General features: G+C 46.6%; 1 protein-coding gene across 1 annotated transcript in view; it reads right to left on the bottom strand.

The window, feature by feature from the left end:
• Positions 1-7,903: 7,903 nt before the first annotated feature.
• Kif3b (kinesin family member 3B) overlaps positions 7,904-20,972 on the bottom strand; it is a 38,632-nt gene continuing 25,563 nt past the window's right edge. The window contains exons 3-9 of the mRNA XM_052183961.1: positions 18,735-18,836; positions 18,403-18,525; positions 18,201-18,319; positions 15,651-15,764; positions 14,976-15,081; positions 8,604-8,782; positions 7,904-8,295 (exon numbers count right to left, since the gene is read on the bottom strand). Coding sequence (XP_052039921.1) covers positions 8,199-8,295; positions 8,604-8,782; positions 14,976-15,081; positions 15,651-15,764; positions 18,201-18,319; positions 18,403-18,525; positions 18,735-18,836 — 840 coding nt within the window. The 3' untranslated portion in view covers positions 7,904-8,198. The remainder of the gene's footprint in view (positions 8,296-8,603; positions 8,783-14,975; positions 15,082-15,650; positions 15,765-18,200; positions 18,320-18,402; positions 18,526-18,734; positions 18,837-20,972) is intronic.

The following is a 20,972-nucleotide window of genomic DNA, read 5'->3' as shown; positions in this document are numbered from 1 at the left end:
GAGGCAGACAAATCACATTCCGAACCAGCATGAGACACATACTAAGTTCAAGACCAGCTTGGTCCACACCATGAGTTCTGGGCCACCCGGGACTACCTAACAAGACCCTGTCTCAGGAAACCTAAAAGGGAGGCTCTTTAGGAAAATCCCTGATCAGTGCCACTACTCACAAACCAGCTTTGGGAGTGGTTGTTGCCCATGAGAGTTATGAATGGCCGCTGGAAATCTTCTTTGCCTAGACAAGTCCATTTCAAAGCACACAGCAGAAGTTCAACTGACCTGCTCTCAGTCCCAGCAAGGAAGGTGTCTCCCAGCCCTTCTCTGAGAGTGGCCTGGCCCTATTCCCAGGGACCAAAACCGTGGTGTCACGCTGAGGCAGTGGGATGCCTGCATGATGAACTGTGCCAGAGGAAACTGGTGGAGAGTTAGCAAACCAAGCCCAGAAAACACGTGCGAATAGCAGACAGGCTCACTGCAGGCATCTAACAAATTGCTTTCTGTTATCGCAAAGGGAAAGAATAACTTTCAAGGCTCCCTGGTAGAGCATGCTGGAGTGTGAACAGGGCTGTGCCTTCTTCATGTGGTGTCTAGACACTGACAACAGTAGCTACAGAAAGTATGGTGGAGCTGAGATTCCTGAGCTATTCTCCACCTAGTTCTCCACCACTCTAGGCCTGTCAGACTCCCCAGTCACCATGAGGGCTCCAGGCACTTGTTCCTGTCCCTTTGTCTGGACTGCTACTGTCTTTGTCCAGTGGGCAAAACCCACTCATCCTGTCACTCCTCTCCCCCGGGAGCATGTTACTCTTCTGACAGCAGACCTGTCTATCCCAGACATCTAAATGCCAGAAAAGGTCATCAGGTTATCTCTTCAAGGAATCTGGCTAAGAAATACACAAATGCAAAACTGGAAAAGGGCTAAGAAGGGAGCAAGGGACAAGGGACCCTCCAGCCAGGCAGAAGTGGAGAAAAAAACAGGACAGTGGAGGTGACTTAAACATGATTCCTGAAAGCCTGGCGGGTTGCAGAGACGTGTAATTCCAGCACTTAGAGGCTAAGGCGAGAGGATCTCAAGGTAAGGTCAACTTGGGCTACATATGGACACCGTAAAAACAAAGTAGAGGAAGGGGAGAGGGAGGGGGGCAGGATCAGGGATGGGAGGGGATGGGGATGATAAAGAAGAGGTCAGGAATTTGAACAGGGGTGTGTAGCAATGAGGGATGGGGAACTGGGGAAGCCACCAGCAAGTCTCAGATGCCAGGAAAGCAAGAGGCTCCCAGGACCCAAAGGGGATGAGATTAGCTGAAATGCCCAACAAAGGGGAGGGAGAACCTGTAGAGACCATATCCAGAGGTTAGGCAAGGTCCCCGGTTGGGGGAGGGGGCCACCCACTCATCTCCAAAATTTTAACCCAGAATAGCTCCTGTCCAAAGGAAATACGGGAACAAAGTGTGGAGCAGAGACTGAAGGAAAGACCATCCAGAGACTGCCCCACCTGGGCACCCATCCCATATACAGTCACCAAACCTAGACACTATTGTGGATGCTAAGAAGTGCTTGCTGGGGCTGGAGAGATGGCTTAGCGGTTAAGAGCACTGACTGCTCTTCCAGAGGTCCTGAGTTCAAATCCCAGCAACCACATGGTGGCTCACAACCATCCATAACTAGATCCGACACTCTCTTCTGGAGTGTCTGAAGACAGCTACAGTGTACTTACATATAATAAATAAATAAATTTTAAAAAAAAAGAAAAAAAGAAGTGCTTGCGGACAGGAGCCTGATATAGCTTTCTCCTGAGAGGCTGTCAGAGTCTGATAAATACAGAGGCAGATGCTCACAGCCAACCATTGAACTGAGCACAGGGACCCAAATGGAGGAGTTAGTGAAAGGACTAAAGGAGCTGAAGGGGTTTTCAACCCCATAGGTAGAACAACAATATTAACCAACCAGAGCTCCCAGAAACGACCAACCAGAGAGTACACATGGAGGGACCCTTGGCTCCAGTCATATATGTAGCAGAGGATGGCACTGTCTGGCATCAATGGGAGGCAAAGCCCTTGATCCTGTGACAGCTCGATTCCCCAGTGTAGGGGAAGGCCAGAGTGGTGAGGTGGGAGCAGGTGGGTGGGAGGGGGAGCATCCTGACAGAAGCAAGGGGAGGGGGGATAGAATAGGGGGTTCTGGAGTGGAAACCCAGAAAGGGGATAATATTTGAAATGTAAATACATAAAAAATTTCCAATTAAAAAAAAGAAGAAAAAAAGTAGAAGACCTCCTCCCCTCCAAAAAAACACACCATGGAGCCTAAGAGATGAGTAGGAGTTATTCACACAGGGTAGAATGAATGTTTTTAGGCAGAAAGCACATGTATGAAACTGCAAACAGAGAGTCAAATGGAGACTGTACCACCCAGTCTCCAGGGCCTAGCAAAGGGCAGACCTCAAAGGTATCAAGCATACAAAATCAAAGCCATGTGTTCTATACACACACACACACACACACACACCCTGCTCAGAAGAGTCATAATACATCTTGCTTCCTCTCCCTGTGTCCTGGGCAACAGGACCCCCCTAGCACACAAGTATACACCAGGTATAGATGGACTGTGTGGTCCCCAGACCTGCGGCAAGAGACCTCTGCCCCTGCACGTTCCTAACCCTTCCAGCAAGTCCCCAGTTGGCTTGCCTAACTGAAGTACCCAGGACCAGTTAACCACAAACCCAGTGATTAAAAACCACGGCTGTAATGACAGCAGCTGCAAGAGCTACAGTTACATCCTTGACAAATGTCACCAACAACTCCACTGGCAGATGTGACCACATGGTTCTTAGATACCAAACTCTCAGAGTAAACTTCAATCAAATGGCAACTGCAGTCTAAAAGGGCTTGCCAAAATCACAGGCCCCAAGATTAAATGATCAGTATGAAGTTCGAAGCAGTCTCCAAGATTTAGTATTTTCTCAATTTTTAAAAGCAATACCACCAGAGAAACACAGAGAAACCCTGTCTTGGAAAAAAAAAATCCAAAAAAGCAATACCAAAGATGAAAATACAATTAAATTGAGCTGGGCAGTAGTAGTGCACACCTTTAATCTCAGCACATGGGAGGCAGAAGCAGGTGGATCTGTGTGCATTCAAGGCCAGCCTGGTCTACAGAGTTCCAGGACAGCCAAGGCTGTTACACAGAGAAACTCTTGTCTCAGAAGGCCAAAAGAAGACAATGAAAAGGAGGAAGAGGAGGGAAAGATGAAGATGAAAAAGGAGGAAGAGGAAGACAACTAAATCGGCAGGAATATCCAAGTCACTTAGGTACCCTGTCCTAGATCCATCTTCATTTTGATATTCCCTAGCTAACTCAGAGTTCTAACATATTTTAACAACACAAGATTCAAGTCACCCTTTACTTGATTTCTTGTTAATGGATTCTGACTCTTCTCCACTATTACTTATCAAGCCAAGGAAGGTTTTGTGTTTTCTTTATGGAACAGGATGGGAAGTAAAGACATACTACACATAATCTGAGCATATTTTATGAAGAAAAACAAACTGCCTGAGTCCCGTGAGTCTCTGTCTCAGTGCTGTGCGTGACTAGGTGTTGTGCCTGCATGTGGGTCTGTGGTGCCCACAGAGGCCAGAAGTCCTCAGTCACCTGTGAGTGGTGGGACTCAAACCCAGGTCCTGAGAGGGAAACAGTGTTGTCAGTAGTTGAGCATCTCTCCAGCTGATATGTGACTTTCTTGTTGTTAGCTGCTTTGCTTTAGAATCTGCTAAAGATGGCTTCTGGGCCTTTTGTCTAACATCACATGTAAAGCTGGACTGCTCAGTTCTGACTACTGGTTTCCTGTGATACAGACCGTTCATCACCATCTTCCTCAACACACAGCCTTATCCTAGCATCGCCCACTGTTGAATGGTGCTGCAGGGCACACATCATACAGGTTGCTTTCATTATATTGCTAATCATCTGAAGAGCCCCAGGAGGCTAGTCTCACCCTGTCAGACAGGGGCGCCAAAAGCTAGCGAAGCCAATCAAATTCCTTACACTGGAAGAGGTAGACAGCAGAGTCGGTGGTAGAAGTCAAACCCAGCTCAGAGTCCAAAGTCTTTGGTGTTTAAATGAGAGCCATCCCCTGAAGGTGCATGAATTTCAAACTCAGTCCCCACTTGCAGCTGTTTAGGGAGGTTGTGGAACTTTAAGGAGGCTTGCTGAAAGAGGCATGCCACTGAGGGTGGGCTTTGAGAGTTTATATTATGGCCTGGCCACTTGCAGTTCTTCCTCTGTGCTGCCTGTGTGGTTAAGATGTGATCTCAGAGCTTCCTGCTGCTTGCTGCCTCTGAAACTGTGTACCAAAATAAACCCTTTCTTCTCTGAGTTGCGTTTGGCCACTGGACTTTAGCACAGCAACAGAAGAGTAGAACGAACATACGATTCCTCCTGCCAATCCCATTTCTCTGGAGGAGGTGCCGGACCTGCTGAGGTTTACCCAGCATGCCTTGGAATATGAAATTTTACAAGGCATGAGGCCCAGTTTTAATATTTTGATTTCCTGATGGTAAACAACGTAAGACATTTTGTTTTTTAAAAAGATATCGGTATATTTTTAAAGTAAACTGTATAATGGACAATACCTTTAAAAGAACTTTGAAAAGCAAATTACAAAGTTGAAAACTGGCATGCCTCTTGCCCAGGCCCAAGTACCTCAGGTCAGGAACTACTATAAAAACACGACACACAGTTTCTGTCTGTCCTTCCTTCCTTTTGCACATGTTAAGAGGAACTCTACCTCTAAGCCACACCTCGGCCCTGCCCTCTACGAGCTGTATTTTTTAATGTCTGTATTATAATTCAATGCTGATGTTCTCCTCCTATTCTGTAGCTACAACAACTTAAATGTTATAAGGAAATGACAGGTATCTGCTACGGGCAAGTCATTTTACAAGGCACTCATCATTTACACGGACACCTTTTTTGTAGATACAATAAATCCAATTGATTTTTATTACACATTTTAGTTTAGAATCACTTGTACATCGCTAGACAAAGAGATAATACAAATAAATATCAATTGTAAAACTTAAAAGAGTCCCAAGTACTGGCATATCCTTTATCTAAAGACAGCCAAAGAGAAGGTCAAGATCAACAGTAACTCCAAAGAGCCATCAAGCCCACCTCCTGCCTGCCCACATCACTCTAACCTCAGAAGCATGTCATTTACAGAGAGGAAGGTGCTAGAACCTGAAAGTACCAGACCAAGACTTGCATGGTAACTGTGGGGCATGCTGTTCTTACCCAGTTCCCTCTGAGACTTTTCATTATGGCTTTTGGAGTACATTAGTAGCCCCATTTCATTCACAAATGGTGGCTCGATGGTCCAAGATGTTCACAGTAGCCCTCAAACTCGAGAGGCAAAAGTGAGGCAGACCTGACAGCCTATGTTAGCGGGGAATCGACGCTTCTCAGAAACTTGGCAGAGTCTACATTCAGTGAAGGAGGACTTAACGAGAGGAGGAAGAGCAGACAAGTGTCCCGTGCCTGAGCTGAACTGCACTCTGGCACCCTTGGGCATGGACATGGAGATGGAACAATTCAAGCAGCATGCAGGCATCAGACAGGGAGCAATGCAATGTGGGTCAGTCGGACAAAGTGCTTCATGCCTGTGGTCCGGGGACTCTGACTCTGACTGTGAGGATCTGCAAATTGTGTCATTTGCTACAATCTCAGATACATTCTACTGAACAGAGGAAGAGTCCCAAGAGGATTGTATGCGCAGCCTCAAACTCCTCCCAGATGGCCTTCTTCCAGCCTTTTAAAGACTCGCTTCTAGACTACAGTAGCTACTGCAGGCATGGAGGCCTTCCAGAATCTCAGATAGATAACTAACAGCATAAAGCTGGGGTCCCTCAGTGAGCTTGATATATCCTCTAGACTCTTGGCTCAATTCAGAACTCAGAGCAGCAGCATTCTGGGGGCAGCAAGACATTTTTACCATCTGCTCTCTTCAGTATCGGATCCGTAGTGAGAAAAGAGAAGCACCAGAGGCTGCCTGGGAAGGGACGGCTTCATGGCCACATGGGTGGCCTTCTACTTGGTGTCCACAGACCACTGTAGGAACCCAGCAGAGGACAGGGCAAGCTTGCTTTAATAATCATGTCTTCCAGGTGGTTTTTTTTTTCCTTTTGTCTTCTTGGAAAAGTTCTATGTGTCACTTAACCCCTGCCACTATCACATTAACCACTTCAAGACACCAACATTAAGGTACCTGAAGTTTGCAATCCTTTGTTTTGGTACACAAATGTTTTCAGCCTACAGAATTTAGACTAGTTGTGAGGAAATGTAAGAGACAAGTATCACTAGCAGCAGTCATCTTAGAGCACACGTCTCCTCATTTGGTTCCTAGTCTCAAGCAAACTCTTAGGACACAGGAAGAAGCAAGGTTTGAGACCAAGAAAAGATGAGGCAGGTTCCACTGCATCCTAGGAACTGCTGACTAGGGCTCTGGGCTCAGAAAGGACGCTAACACGAAGATCCACGGATCACATGATACAGATGTTAAGACATTGCACTTTACTCCTCCTTCCATGGGCTCTGTCCAGAACTGTGCCTGGGGACCAAGCAACTGAGTTAAAACATATCTCAAGGCCCACCTGAGTCGCCATCTTCCTGAGGCACCATGCCAGCAGGGTACACCAGTGTGGCAGACTTGAGGACTCAGACTGTCCCCTCAGGTTGGATCATAGACTCAGGACACTTCATGGGGCGTGCTTCTAGCCTGGATCAGTCATTCTGTGGGCCTTTAACACAGACAAAGGCAAACACTGGACGTTGGAGTATTTCTAAAACTGGACAAGTTTTCAGTGTCTCTTAAGAGACACACCCAGAGCACAGGTACTACTGTGCATACACAGCCCCACACACTCATGCTTTTCTCTTGGGGAAAATGAGTAACTGTCACCTAATGACCAACACAAAGCAAAGCCTGAAGTGCTGTAACATGAAGAACTAAAACTTATAAACCCAACTAGTCTACGTAAACAGGAAGTGTGGACTTCCCTCTGAGCCTACTCCCTCAGAGCCGCTTCTTGCCAGCACCTAGGGCTCCTCTCCACCCAGGGGAGCCACACTGGCAGGAGTCAGTGGTTTCTGCTCCAGGCAGACAGGATTCCTGTGCTTCCACCTCTATCTCCCCTGCCTCCTGGCTCTGAGTCTCCTGCCGCTCGTCTGCATCTGCCTCCTTACCCTCCTGCTCCCAGGACAGGATGGGCCCAAATTGGGGGGTTCACAAGAGCCCCTTGCCAATGCCTTCCCCCAACTCTGCTCCTATCAGAGAAGGCAGAGCCAGCTTCCCTCTCCCACCTAGAGACACATGCTATAGGCGTGCTTTGTAGGTGGGGCCACAGGAGTCCACTCAGACAGAGCATGTGTACTGGGGAAAGACGGTGACAAATAAGTAAAGTGACATGGTAGATGGGCATGGCACTGGTTTATAGACGTAGGTCTTTAACAGGATGGTCATGGTTTTGGGATTTTAAAAAAGCTATTTCCCCAAACTCTCCCAGGAGGCAAAGGGAATGTCTTTTCTATTGCTTCCAACACCAAGTTCTTCTGGAGCAGGAACTGAAAGCCACTGCCCCATTTAACGGATTCCAGGCAGATCTACTCCTGTTGAGGAGCCCGGATTGCTCGCTCATCGGGCCATCCTGGGGCTTGGTTCCAAGTGAGATCTCTCATTTCACCTGCCAGAGGCAGGTACCTATTCAAGTCCTAGGGCTTTCATTTCTCAGCCCCACTGTCACTGAGGCTCCACACGCAGTCCTAAGGAGGCCTCAACTCCATATTGTTTAACAAGAAGGGAGGCTGGTGTGAAGAAGAGGCTAGGGGAGAGGAGAGGGAGGGAGGGAGGGTAGGGCAGGGGAGAACAGAGGAAAGCAAGGTCATGGTCATTCTCTTGCTGTCTCTTGGACTTTGCAGTTTATCTTACCCATGCATTCTGAGATGCTAAATAAAGGACACTTCCCAGAGGAACTGAGTGCCAGATCAGGACCAGCATGTTCGGGCAGATTAAGTTGGCTAATCTGCAAAGAGGCCATCACTCCTCCTCAGGGGAATGGTTCTGTGTTTAGGCTCAAGTCATCTCTGCAGTACTGTGCTCGCTCCTCTCAGAAGACAATGCTGTTCCCATGCTGGGAGGGGGTGCTGGGTTACTTGGGAACCAGCCCCCGAGACTGTGGGTAAAACTGAGATGCAGGGTTTCCTGAGGAGGAAGAGGAAGATCCTGATTTCCTGCCACTCTTGGGCCTGCAAAAGTCAAACACATGTGGACATTACCAACTGGCATACACATTCCAAGGTGGCCTTTCCTCAATGGCCTGAAACCAGGATTCTTTGAACTGTAACCATTAAACTAACATGTCCCCCTGGGCCTGGCCAACCCACCTGCCAGAAAAAGCGTGGAATCTGGAAGGAGGGACTTGGGGTGCTCAGCAAGTACAGGCCAAAATAAACAGGGGCTAGGACCATGCCTTCCTGGGTGCTGGGATTAAAGTATTCACTATTACACCTAGCTCAAATGTCCTCTCCAACCCAGGTCACTAGAAGCCACTCACCTGGCCTTGGGTTTTCTGTTTGCAGGGCTTTCAAAGGATGAGGCATCCACCTGTATCTCATCTTCATCCTGCAGAGCTGCGTCCAGTGCAGCCTGAACCTTGGGAGAGATGGCTGGGCCCTCATAGTCTCTGGTCGTCCGGCTGGGCATATCTAACTCCAAGAGCATGATGTTCTCCGCCTGTGGAAGCACAGCAGTCTTCAGCAAGTTCAAGGGAGCCAGGTATCCTCTGAGAACAGAATTGCAAGCTATTTGCCATTGAGAGCCTCCGGGAGGGCTGGCAAGATGGCTCAGCAGTTAGAGGTGCCGACTACCAGGCCTGATGGACTGAGCTCAGTCCTTGGAGCCCACATGGTAGAAAGAGATTTGACTCCCACAGTTGTTTTCTGATCTGCACACATGTGTCATGACACACATGTGCCAAAATACACACAAATAAATGGAATAGAAAAAATGTTTTAATAGAGCCCATGTTTGTATGGCAGAGTTGCGTGTATATACATTTGTGTTTGTACACATGTGTATGGAAGCCAAATGTCAGGTGTCTTCTAATGTTCACTTTTTTGGGTTTTTAAAATTAACTAATTAATTAATGTGCATTGGTGTTCTGCCTGTATATATATCTGTGTGAGGGTGTCAGATCCCCTAGAACTGGACTCACAGGCAGGTATCAACTGTCCTGCAAGTGCTGGGAATTGAACCCAGGTCCTCTAGAAGAGCAGCCAGTGCTCCAAGCCACTGAACCATCTCTCCACCCTTGTTTTTTATTTCTCACACAGGGTCTCACTGTAGAGTCCTGGCTGAGCTGGAACTCATTATGTAGACCAGGCTAACTTCAAACTCACTTCCAACTCCCTGTGCCTCCCAGAGGCTGGGATTGGAGGAATGCACCACCATACCCAACTTCGGATTTTTTTTTTTTTTTTTTTTTTTTTTTTTTTGAGACAGGGTATCTTTGTGAACCTGAAGCTACCAAGTCAGCTAGACGAGCTGGCCAGCAAACCCTGAAGACCCTCCTGTCTACCTCAGCATCAGGACTGCAGGTGCATGCTGCAGCTCCCAGCTTCTTATGTGGGTAAGTCCTTGCACTCAAGTTCTCACAGTTGAATGGATAGCACTTCACCAACTGAACCATCTTCGAAATCTCAGAAAATAGATGTCTTATACATTTTTTCCCTGGTAGGACTTATAGTGATTTTTTTTGTTTTGTTTTGTTTTTTTTTTTTTGGTTTGGGTATTTTTTGTTTTGTTTTCTTTCATGGTTTCTCTGTGTATCCCTGGCCATCCTGAAACTCACTCTGTAGATGAGGCTAGCTTCAAACTCAGAGCCCTCACTTATGCTTGTGAGTCAGGTACAATCCAGGGCAATGCTTCGTTCCCTTTGTTCTGGCCAATAAAAACTACTGCCTAAGTATCCCAGTTCACATGCATTCATCAGTTGACAGACATTTGATTAGTTCTGACTTTTAAATAATGGACAAAAAAAATGCACTGATAATGCATCATATACAAGTTTTTGTGTGAACATGTGTCCTAGCTTCTACTATTGTAACAAATTCCATGACCAAAAATAACCTGGGTTGGAGAAGCAGGATTTATGTAAAATTCTTTAGTAGTATTTAGTATTATAATGAGTTTCAGGCCACCTTGTATACATAGGGTAGAAGGAGATTTTATACACACACACACACACACGCATGAATGCGCCCGAGTGAGCAGAGAGAAAGGGAGATGAGAGACACAGAGAGGAACAGAGACAGACAGAGAAAGACATATTACACTAAGATCATAGTCCATCACTGAGGGGCGTCAAAGCAGAGAGTTGAGGTAGGAACCTGAGGCAGGCCTGCTTGCTTTTCCATGAAGTATTAACTGATCAAGAAACACAGTGAGCTGGCTGGTGGTGTGTGTCAACTTGACACAAGATAGAGTTACCGCAGAGAAGGGAGCTTCAGTTTGGGAAGTGTCTCCATGAGATCCAGCTGTAAGATTTTCTCAACTAGTGATCAATGGGAGAGGGCCCCTTGTGGGTGGTGCCAACCCCTGGGCTGATAGTCTTGGGTTCTATAAGAAAGCAAGCTGAGCAAGCCAGGGGAAGCAGGCCAGTAAGTAACATCCTTCCATGGCCTCTGCATCAGCTGCTGCTTCCTGACCTGCTTGAGTTCCAGTCCTGACTTCCTTTGGTGATGAACAGCAATGTAGAAGTGTAAGCTGAATAAACCCTTTCCTCCCCAACTTGCTTCTTGGTCGTGATGTTTGTGCAGGAACAAAAACCCTAACTAAGACACACAGCATTTGAGGACAGTGGGAACCATGGAGAAACACTGCTGGCCAGCTAGCTCGCCTGGTTCATACTTAACTAGCTTTCTTATACAGTCCAGGGATAATGGCTACCACAGTGGGCTGGGCCCTCCGCATCAACTGATAATCAAGATAACTCCTGACAGACATGCCCATAGGTCAATCTGATCTAGACAGTTTGTCAACCTAAACTGTCCTTTCAGATAACTCTAGGCTGTGTCAGGTTGATAATTAAGGCTGAGTAAGACAACTTATACTTTGAATTCTTTGGTGTGAACACAACATCTGGTGTGTACTTAAGATAATGCATGTTCAAATTATCTGGGAGGTGAAGAAGACAAGTGTTTTACAGATTGTTAGGTTTAATTTGTCTTTAATATTGGTCAGATCTACTATTGTCTAATATTAATCAGATCGTTAATTACATGTTGAGCCGTTCTATCCATTACTGAAAATGTAGCAGTGAAGTTGCCAATAATTATATTTGACCTGTCCATTTCTCCCTTCAGTTCATCCAGTCTGGCTTCATGTTTCTGGGCTTTGCAAATTGTAAGTGCTAGTTATCTTCTTGGAACTTTTATGATTTTATAATGTTCATCTTTATCACATAACAATTTTGCTTTCTTTCTATGCTATTTATAGATTATTTTAGGCATCTGTCTGTCTGCCTCTTTGTGTGTGTGTGTGTGTGTGTGTGTGTGAGAGAGAGAGAGAGAGAGAGCTCCTTCTATCTTATGTATACAGGGTGGCCTGAACCGCATGGCAGCCCTCCTGCCTCATCCTTCCAGCTGTGACTCATCATACTCAAGATGGGTGACTTTTAATTTTCTACCCTGATTTTTCTGCTTTTATTTTTTGCAATAAACAAGTCTCACACAAGATGTGAAAAGATACAAAGAAGCAAACAGTCGTCACTATAGCTGACACAGGTGTTCCAGCTGTCTGTAGTCACTATAGCTGACACAGGTGTTCCAGCTGTCTGTAGTCACTATGGCTGACACAGGTGTTTCAGCTGTCTGTAGTCACTATGGCTGACACAGGTATTCCAGCTGTCTGTAGTCACTATAGCTGACACAGGTGTTCCAGCTGTCTGTAGTCACTATAGCTGACGCAGGTGTTCCAGCTGTCTGTAGTCACTATAGCTGACGCAGGTGTTCCAGATGTCTGTGGTCACTATAGCTGACACAGGTGTTCCAGCTGTCTGTGGTCACTATAGCTGACGCAGGTGTTTCAGCTGTCTGTAGTCACTATAGCTGACGCAGGTGTTCCAGCTGTCTGTGGTCACTATGGCTGACACAGGTGTTTCAGCTGTCTGTAGTCACTATAGCTGACACAGGTGTTTCAGCTGTCTGTAGTCACTATAGCTGACACAGCTGTTCCAGCTGTCTGTAGTCACTATAGCTGACACAGGTGTTCCAGCTGTCTGTAGTCACTATAGCTGACACAGGTGTTCCAGCTGTCTGTAGTCATTAGAGCTGACACAGGTGTTCCAGATGTCTGTAGGCAGCAGCACCTGTGTCCCTGGAATCAAGTGCATGGCAAGCGTGCGCTGGAGCTCCACTTGAAGGACTAGTTTGGGGCCCTGCTTCCTAATTGGTTTGTGAACTGCCTCCATCCCAGAGCACTGTTTGGTGAATGAGCCCTGCCTAACTCTGAAGACAACTCGTGGACAGAGAGAGCATGTCCTTGAGCCACAGCTGCAGTCTACTGCCTCCAGGAAGTCTAGCCCCAGGCTCCGGAGACACAGCAGCCCCATTCATCAGCTTTAAAAATCCATCCCCACAGTGCACAGTGGTTTTCCAGTGAAGCAGGCCGATTACTAAACACTGAGAGTTACTACTTTCAATCCCACTTTTGGTCATGCCTGTTTGCTAGAAAGACACATTTCATTTGTGCACTTTAAATACATTTTCTTGACTCAGGTACAAAAACCTGGCAAATTTTGCACCGTCTGAAACTGCTAGAAATAAGCCTCTGAGGCCCCTGCCTGGCCCCACCCTTCCTCCTCCCTGTAAACCCCACAGTAAGCAGTTTTTGCTTTTTCTTTCTCTATTTTAAGTGACTAAGCACCAGGAGGAGATGCACCCGGCTCATCTGGCTCTGGCTTGAAAGGAGAGGATCTTTTGGTATATATAATTTTTAAGTGAAGCCTGCTATGATGGCTCACACCTGTATTCCCTGTGCCTGGGAGGCTGAAGCAGGAGGATTGCCTAAGTCTGAAGCTATTCTGAGCTACATACAGGTTCTAGGCCAGGTTAAGCTACAGAATGTGATCCTGTCAAAATCTTCATTACAAAAATAATATAGGTTGCAAAATCCAATTAAGTAAAATGAAGGAACACTTCACCGCTGAGTACACTTTCACTGCTCAGAAGGTAGTAGTAGCTCAGCGCTCATGTATGTCACACACCAGATTTTTAATTCATATATACTCTTCTAGCACAAACTTTTGATTTTATTTTTGGTATTGTTGTTGAGGTAAGGTTTTTATCTGTAACCTTGGATGGCCTTGAACATGTTATATAGATCAGGCTGGCCTTTAGTCACACCTGCATGCTGGATTGCGGATGTGTACCATCATGAATAGTAAAACCGTTCATAACTTAATCATACAAGGCTCCCATCCCATCACTGACCATCCACCGACCCTCGAAACAACAGGTCTGGCTAGAGACCCTGGCAGCGCCCACTCAGCCCTCAGGTATAGGCCCAACACACAAAGTGTTTGCAAATAGAAAATCTGCAGAGTTTTATTGCAAGATATTTTAGGGTTGTTAAACAGTGCTCAATATGTCACTTTAAGTGACATGCAACTAACACAGTGCTAAATAACAGTAGCAGTCCCCTAACAAAGGCCCATATCCCACCACTAAACGTGTATCTTTCTAAGTTCTCACACAGATGCCAGTGCATCTCTCACTGCTCATGTCTCCTGGCCTCTGAGGGAGGACAGGGTACCTGTTCCCCACTCCTCCTTTGTCCTGAGGTTCTTTTTTTTTTTTTTAAAGATTTATTATTACATATGAGTATACTGAGGCTGTCTTCAGACACACCAGAAGAGGACATCGGATCTCATTGTGGATGGTTGTGAGCCACCATGTGGTTGCTGGGATTTGAGCCAGGGCCTTCAGAAGAGCAGTCAGTGCTCTTAACCGCTGAGCCATCTCTCCAGCCTTGTCCTGAGGTTCTAAACCTAACTCTGCTTCACCTTTCTTGTTTTAACTGTGTGTGACAATGCAGGTACAGGTATGTATACATGCCTGCCGAGGCCAGAGAACAGCCTCAGGCATCACCCTCAGGAAAGCTGCCCACCTCCATTAAGACACGGTCTCTCAGTGGCCTGGAGCTCACCAATTGGGCTAACCTGGCTGGCCAGCGAGACCCAGGGAGCCTCGTGTCTCTACTTCCCCAGTGTTGGCATTACAAAGACACACCTCCAGAGCTGGCAAAATGGCTTGTGAGGAAAGGTGTGTGTTACCAAGTCTGTCAATGTAAGTTTAGTGTATGAGCACACACACACACACACACACACAGTGAGGATGTGTCTGTCACCACACTTGGCATTTTTATGTGGTTTCTAGGGCTTGAACCCAGGTCCTCCTGCTCAAACGAGAAGCACTTTATGGAGTAAAGCCCAAAGCCCTGTCTTTCTGCTTGGTTTTCAGTATCCACTTGTTATGTCATGTATCATTTGTTATGATTAGTGTACATGTCCTCAAATCTCTGGGAAAGTCAGATATAAATCCTGCAACTTGGCATGATGGTGTCTGAGGACTTCTCAAACCTAAATTTCTCTAGAAGAAAAAAAAAAAAAACCACAAAAAGATAAACCCTGGGGCTGGTGAGATGGCTCAGTGGGTCAAAGTGTTTGCTGCCAAGGCTGACAACTCGAGTTTGATCCTTGGGACCCACATGGTGGAAAAAGAAGAAAACCAATGTCCACAAGTTGTCTTCTGACACTTGCTGTGGCATGTGCGTGCATGCCACCCTGCCCCAAAAAACCATACATGCACACATTAAAATAATGAATGCCATTTTAACAGCTTTTTAAACTCCACGAAGAGTTTCTCACCCTGTAGCGGGGCTCCGGCCGGATCATCATGGACATCCGCGCATGTTGGCTCAAAGGTCTCTTGTACCCCACGGCAGAGACTGGTCGCTTCATCATCTGCTGGTTCCTGGAAACAGATGACAATGTTGAGGCCCTGCTGGATTATGCCCCACAGCCCAGGACGAGGCGGACGGGATGAATACTCCAAGAATTCAAAGCAGGAACTCCTGAGACTAAGGCTTGACAGAGCCTGATGGTAACTGCTTAGCCTTTATGCTTGAGGTGCCATCTGATTCAGATGTGGGCATCACGTTTCTTTCAAGCCGGAAGGGACCCCAGTGACTGTCTTGTTCTCAGACAGCAGCTAAACATAGCTACCAGTACTCCTCCTGCATCCCTGACAGACGACATACAACATAATCCCTCTGTCCTGTGGCTTAGCACACTTCACCTGGCAGGGGACAGGAAAACTGGAGATCATGGGAAATGCTATACCTAACTAGTTCAAGGGTAGGGAAGCCTCCCAGTTCCTAAGGTCATAATTAGTACCCAGCCTGTACCTCCGGGGCCTGTAGCTGCCACATCAGGCAGCTCCAGGTCCCAGTGCACCCTCCCCACTGCCCAGTGCCCCAGGCCACCTTACAGCAGTCTTTGTTTCCCCACAGGCAGGTGTACTTCAGGTCAACAGTGACTTACTCCAGTCTGGTTATAGGATGTAATTTCCAATGGTCTTCTTCATCATCAAAAAAGGATCTATTCATAATTTTATTCTTCTCTTCCAAGGGAATAAAGTTTTCTATAATAAGATGCCTGTAAGAATACACATAGGTGACTACAGGTGAGGACTGCACATAGAGCCAGGCAACGGCACACACGCACACAGTCTCAGCTACCTGGGAAGCTGAGATAGGAGGTGCCCTTGAGTCTAGAATGCCATCCTGGGCTAGAGTGAAATTCTTTCTCCAAACACAACAACAAAATAAATCAAAGTGAACGTCCCAGGAATATGGAAAGGTCATTCCTACTCAGGCATGAGTAGAGTAAGGATATGACTGGACAAAGTGTGTGTGTGTGTGTGTGTCTGTGTGTGGTGTGTGTATGTCTGTGTGGTGTGTGTGTGTGTATGGTGTGTGTCTGTGTCTGTGTGTGTGTATGTGGTGTGTGTGTGTGTGTTAGTTTGTTTTGGGGTGGAGGGTGACTGGAGGGTGACATAGAAGCCATCCTAGGACAAACATTTGCTACCCAAAGTAGATGGGTTTCCACAATGCTGAATGCAGGTTAGGGATGAAAGTTCTCCCACCCATGACTAGCTGTCCAAGCTGGAACAGTGTCCATTCTAATCGTCCAAGTTAGTACGAAGAATTGAACACAAAACATAAGGATGATTCCTGACAAGAGCTTCTACCTGACTAGGGGTCAGGACGAGCATCAAACAGCCTGGCAGGGTGCACACTGCAGTCTAGCACTTGGAGGCTGAGGCAGGAGCATCATGAATTCAACATCACCCTGGGCTACATGGTGAGTTACAGGAATAAAAAGAAAAATATTCAACAGGAAACAGGAACCCACAAAGTTATCTACTATGGTTGTGATTGGTCTATATTTGCTTCTATTATTTCAAAACCTTAGGACAAATAATGCCAAAGGGTGGTACTCTGTGAAGGACCCAGGACAAACGCCTCAGAATCACAGGGTGCTAAGGAACAGGTTATTTAAAAGATGTTTAAAAAAGAGATTATAACAGAGAAAATGGCTTCCTCAAACTGTTTGAGGATGTGACATTTTCTCTTTTGTTTGGTGTTTCAAAACTTATTTTTCACAATGTGATTTTTTTTTTCTGATTACAAAGGTTCTATTTATGTATTAGGAAATATAATTTTTCATAATTCCAGTATCCAGCAATGACTATTATCAGTATTTTGACAGTTCTTATTCTGACCTTTTTTTTAGAAGTATATGCTTACAAAGAAGACTGCTACAGTGAAATCTTAAATTATTTACTTACTATTGTGTCTGTTTCCGTGTGTGTGTGTGTGTGTGTGTGTGTTTGTGTGTCTGTTCCTGTGTTGTGTGTATGTATATGTGTAATTGTGCCCATGTGGAGGTCAGAGAACAACTTTGTGAAATAAATTCTCTCCTTCCACCTTTCTGTGCACTCTAAGGATCAAACACAAGTCCTCAGGGCTGCACACTAAGCCCCTTAGCTGCTGCGCTATCTCTGCAGCCCCATACACATTGAAGTTTTTTAGACTGTTTTATGTGCATGAGGTTTGTGTGTTTGTTTGTTTGTTTGTTTTGCCTGCATATATCTGGGCACCATTGTGGTGCCCACAGAAGCCAGAAGAGGGTGTCAGATTTCCTGGAACTGGAGTTCCAGATGGCTGTAAACTACTGTGTGGATGCTGGGAACTAGGTCTTCTGTAGGAGTAGCAAGTGAATCGCTCCGTTCTAAACTTGAAACTTCATTAGTAAAAGAATCTAATCCTAGCAGAGGACGGCAAAGGCAGGAGGATCTCTGGTGTGAGTTGATCTGGTCTACCTAGTAAGTTCTAGATCAGCCAGCACTACACCATGAGACTGTCTCAGAAAAAAGAGAAAGACGACTCCAAAGAGCCATCTTGTTGGCTTGTTAGAAACAGTAAAATCACCAACAGAGTTGGCTTTTCATTGTTTATTTTTAAGACAAGATCTCACTGTGTAGTCTGGGCTGGGCTTTTGCAAACGCTGAGATGACAGACATGCTGTGACACACTATCAGCTACAGAGCATAAAAACACATTGCTCAGGGGCCCGGAGTCACAGCTCAACAGGAGTGCTTGCACAGGGCCTTGGACTTGATGTCCAGCACATGGGTGATGGCACACAGACAGCATCCAGAGTTCAAGCCTTGGCCATACAACAAATCTGAGACTAGAATGCATGAAACCGTGTCTCAAAAAAAAAAAAAAAAAAAAAGGCCCGGATTTCATGAGAACAATGAATGGTCTTAAAATACTCTGGTGGATGAGTGCTCAGGTGTCCATTAGAGCAATAAAAAAAGTTTACAACAAAGGGGCAAAAGGATAAGGGGGAAGGATGGGGAGATTGTGTGGTGACCTCATAGAAATCGGCTGAAATGAAAAGGGACCTTGTCAGGACCAAGAAGGGGACAGTGAGGTGGCAGAGGGTGTGCTGGCAAGCAGGTGGCCTGTCCTCAGGACAGTCACTCCTGGGCCTGGCTGATGGCAGGGAGCGGCCGGTACTCACTTGAGCTTCAGCTCGCGGGTGAGCTCATTCTGCGTCTGCTCCAGCTCCTGGCGCTCTTTGATGTGTTCTTCTTGGAGGTCGTGGATCTCGGCCTTCACAGCCTGAAGCTTGGAAAAGAGCTGGAAGCAGGGGAGACACAGGTGAGGAAAGGCTGTCCAAAGAAGGAGCCCCTACCCCAGGGCTCCCAGCACCTGGCTCCTACCTTTTTGAGCTTTTTGGTCTTGATGTCTACCTCTTGCTGCAATGAGGTATAAGTCTCTTTCAGTTCCAAGGTCTCCTCATCTCGACTCTCCATTTGCTGCTGGATTTCTCTTTCTCGACGTTTCTAAGCGATAGCACAGAGTTCATCAGCTTGCCCTAGTGACCATGTCTACACAATGTGGGCTGGATGCTCCCAGTCGGTCTCCGGCTAGCATGGCCATGGGCTGACAGCTCCTGCCCGTTCCCTCTGGACCTGCTCTCATCCCACAGGGGTTTGCTCTGGGGCCTGGCGTCAGTGCTCGCCCTCCTCCCCACACAAGAAAGCAAAGTTACCTGCTCGGCGATCTCCTGGCGCTTCTGTTCCAAGATCTTCTGCTGCTCGTTTGTATGATCTACTATGTTTTTTCCTCCAACAAGCAGCTTACTCTCCATGGCCTGAGTGAGGAACAAAAACAAATCCATCCTGTTGTCTCTCAGAGCATAACCCCTCACAGGAAGACCTAGAGGACAGGCTCATGACTGGCTAAGCATAATGGTCCATGCTTGTGGTCCCAACATTCCTAACACTGAGGCTGGAGTAAGTTACCAGCCAGTCTGTGGTACATATTGAGACCCTGTCAAAACAAACAAACAAACAAACACCTCCCCCAAAACAAACAAGCAAAAAACTTGCGGGAGGAAAATAAATGTGCCCTGCCCATAGCAGGATGGGACCTCACCTCACGACACTGACGGTCTGGCTGCTTGAAACATATGTGCTTTTCAGGATTTGGGGTTTTTGTTTTTTAACCAAGTCATTTATTGGGTTGTTCAACCACAGCACTAATCCCACTCTAGACATACTAACATATCTGGTGAACTATAGACCAGAGATATTGCTGTCAGTGAAGACTGTAGGCTCAGAGTCCACCGAGGGACACAGACAAGTAAACAGGCTTTAACCGGATGCTATGGGATGCTATCAGGAGGGAAGAGGAGGGAAGTTTAAGTAATTAATGGGAGAGGCACACTGAAGGGAGAAGTCAAGCTTTCAGAAGAAGTTGGGGACAGCTTCCTGTCTGAAGGGACAACTACACAAAAAGCTGAAGTAAAAATAAAAATCTACTAAGAAAAAACTCCTACCCCATTGTTAGCCCGGGAGTAGGATAAGGAAGTTGACACAGCAATAGAGGCTGAACAAGAGCGACCTCTCAGATCCCTGTGAGGAAACCAGGCTTGGTCCTGAGAGCCTCAGGGAGCACCAACAGGTATGCCAAGCATAGACCACACCCCTGCAGCAGGGGAAATTCCTGGAAGAGGGCAGCTGATGGAGCCCTGGCAGGAGGCTGCTGAGCAGCAGGGCATGGGTGAGGGAGCCGGAGGAGGTGAGAGCCAGAGGCCCTGGGACTGAGGAGACCAAAAAAGACAGGGAAGAAGAGTAAGGACAACTAGGAATCCAGCTTCGCTAAGGTAAGGAAGGTGGACGCCGTTGTTGATGGCTGTGGGAGGCAGAAAGCTATGGGGCCTGGGTGTTTAGAAGGCAGCTCTGGGCAGGCTACAGGGACTGAGAGCCTTCAATATGTACCTGGAGACAAAGCCAAGGGAACAAAAGTTCAGAAACCAAAATGTCCATTGCCTTGCTCTTAAGAAACTTCAGCTGGGACCTTTAATCCCAGCACTGTGGGAGGCAGAGACAGGCAGATTTCTGAGTTTGAAGCCAGCCTGGTCTACAGAGTGAATTCCAGGACAGCCAGGGCTATACAGAGAAACTCTGTCTCAAAAAAACCAATTCCAAAAAACCAAAAAAAAAAAAAAAAAAAAAAAAAAGAAAGAAAAGAAAAGAAAGTGATGAACACAACCACACAACAGGTGTCAGCGGAGGTTCTGAGGGACAGAACTTTGGTGAGGAAAAGCAAACAGCAGTAGCCCCTGGAGCCCATGGGAAACTAGACAAGCAAGGGAACAACGAACACTGGCTTTCCAGGACTGCCCGTGGGGGAGGGGAGCATCTAAGGACACGGCAGCTGAGGCTGAGGCAACTGGCAGTGTTTACCCCACATGCACTTAGGGCTGTGATACCCAGCACCACATAAAACATGCATGGTGGCACATGTCTGTGCTCATTCTTGCTACTATCAAGTTCAAGGCTATCCTGGGCTACATGACACCCAGCCCTTAAAAAACCCTGCTGGGCATAGTACTCTATTGCTGAGTAGGCTGAAACAGGAGCATTGCTGTGACTCAAGGCAAGACTAAAAATTACACATGTTCTTAAAGAGAAAGAAAAATAGAGAAAGAAGGGAGGAGGAGGAGGAAGAAGGAGGAGGAGAAGAAGAAAGGAGGAGGAAGAAAAAGAGGAGGAGGTGGTGGTAGAAGAGAGAGCTGTCCTAATCCTTACTAGAAGCAACAATGCCTGGGTATTGCTTTTATTGCTGGTCTTCATAAAGTGCACATACACTTTTATAATTGATGATACAATTGATGATGATAATGATACAATTATCATACATATAACTTGGTTTTGACTTTTATTGGGGACAGGGGGGTCTCATTCTGTAGCTGGCTGCCCTGAACTTACTACAAAGGCCTCAC

Source organism: Apodemus sylvaticus, chromosome 5, assembly GCF_947179515.1.
Source record: "Apodemus sylvaticus chromosome 5, mApoSyl1.1, whole genome shotgun sequence".
In the NCBI taxonomy this organism is placed as follows: Eukaryota; Metazoa; Chordata; class Mammalia; order Rodentia; family Muridae; genus Apodemus; species Apodemus sylvaticus.
This window is presented reverse-complemented; position numbering and strand designations above follow the sequence as displayed.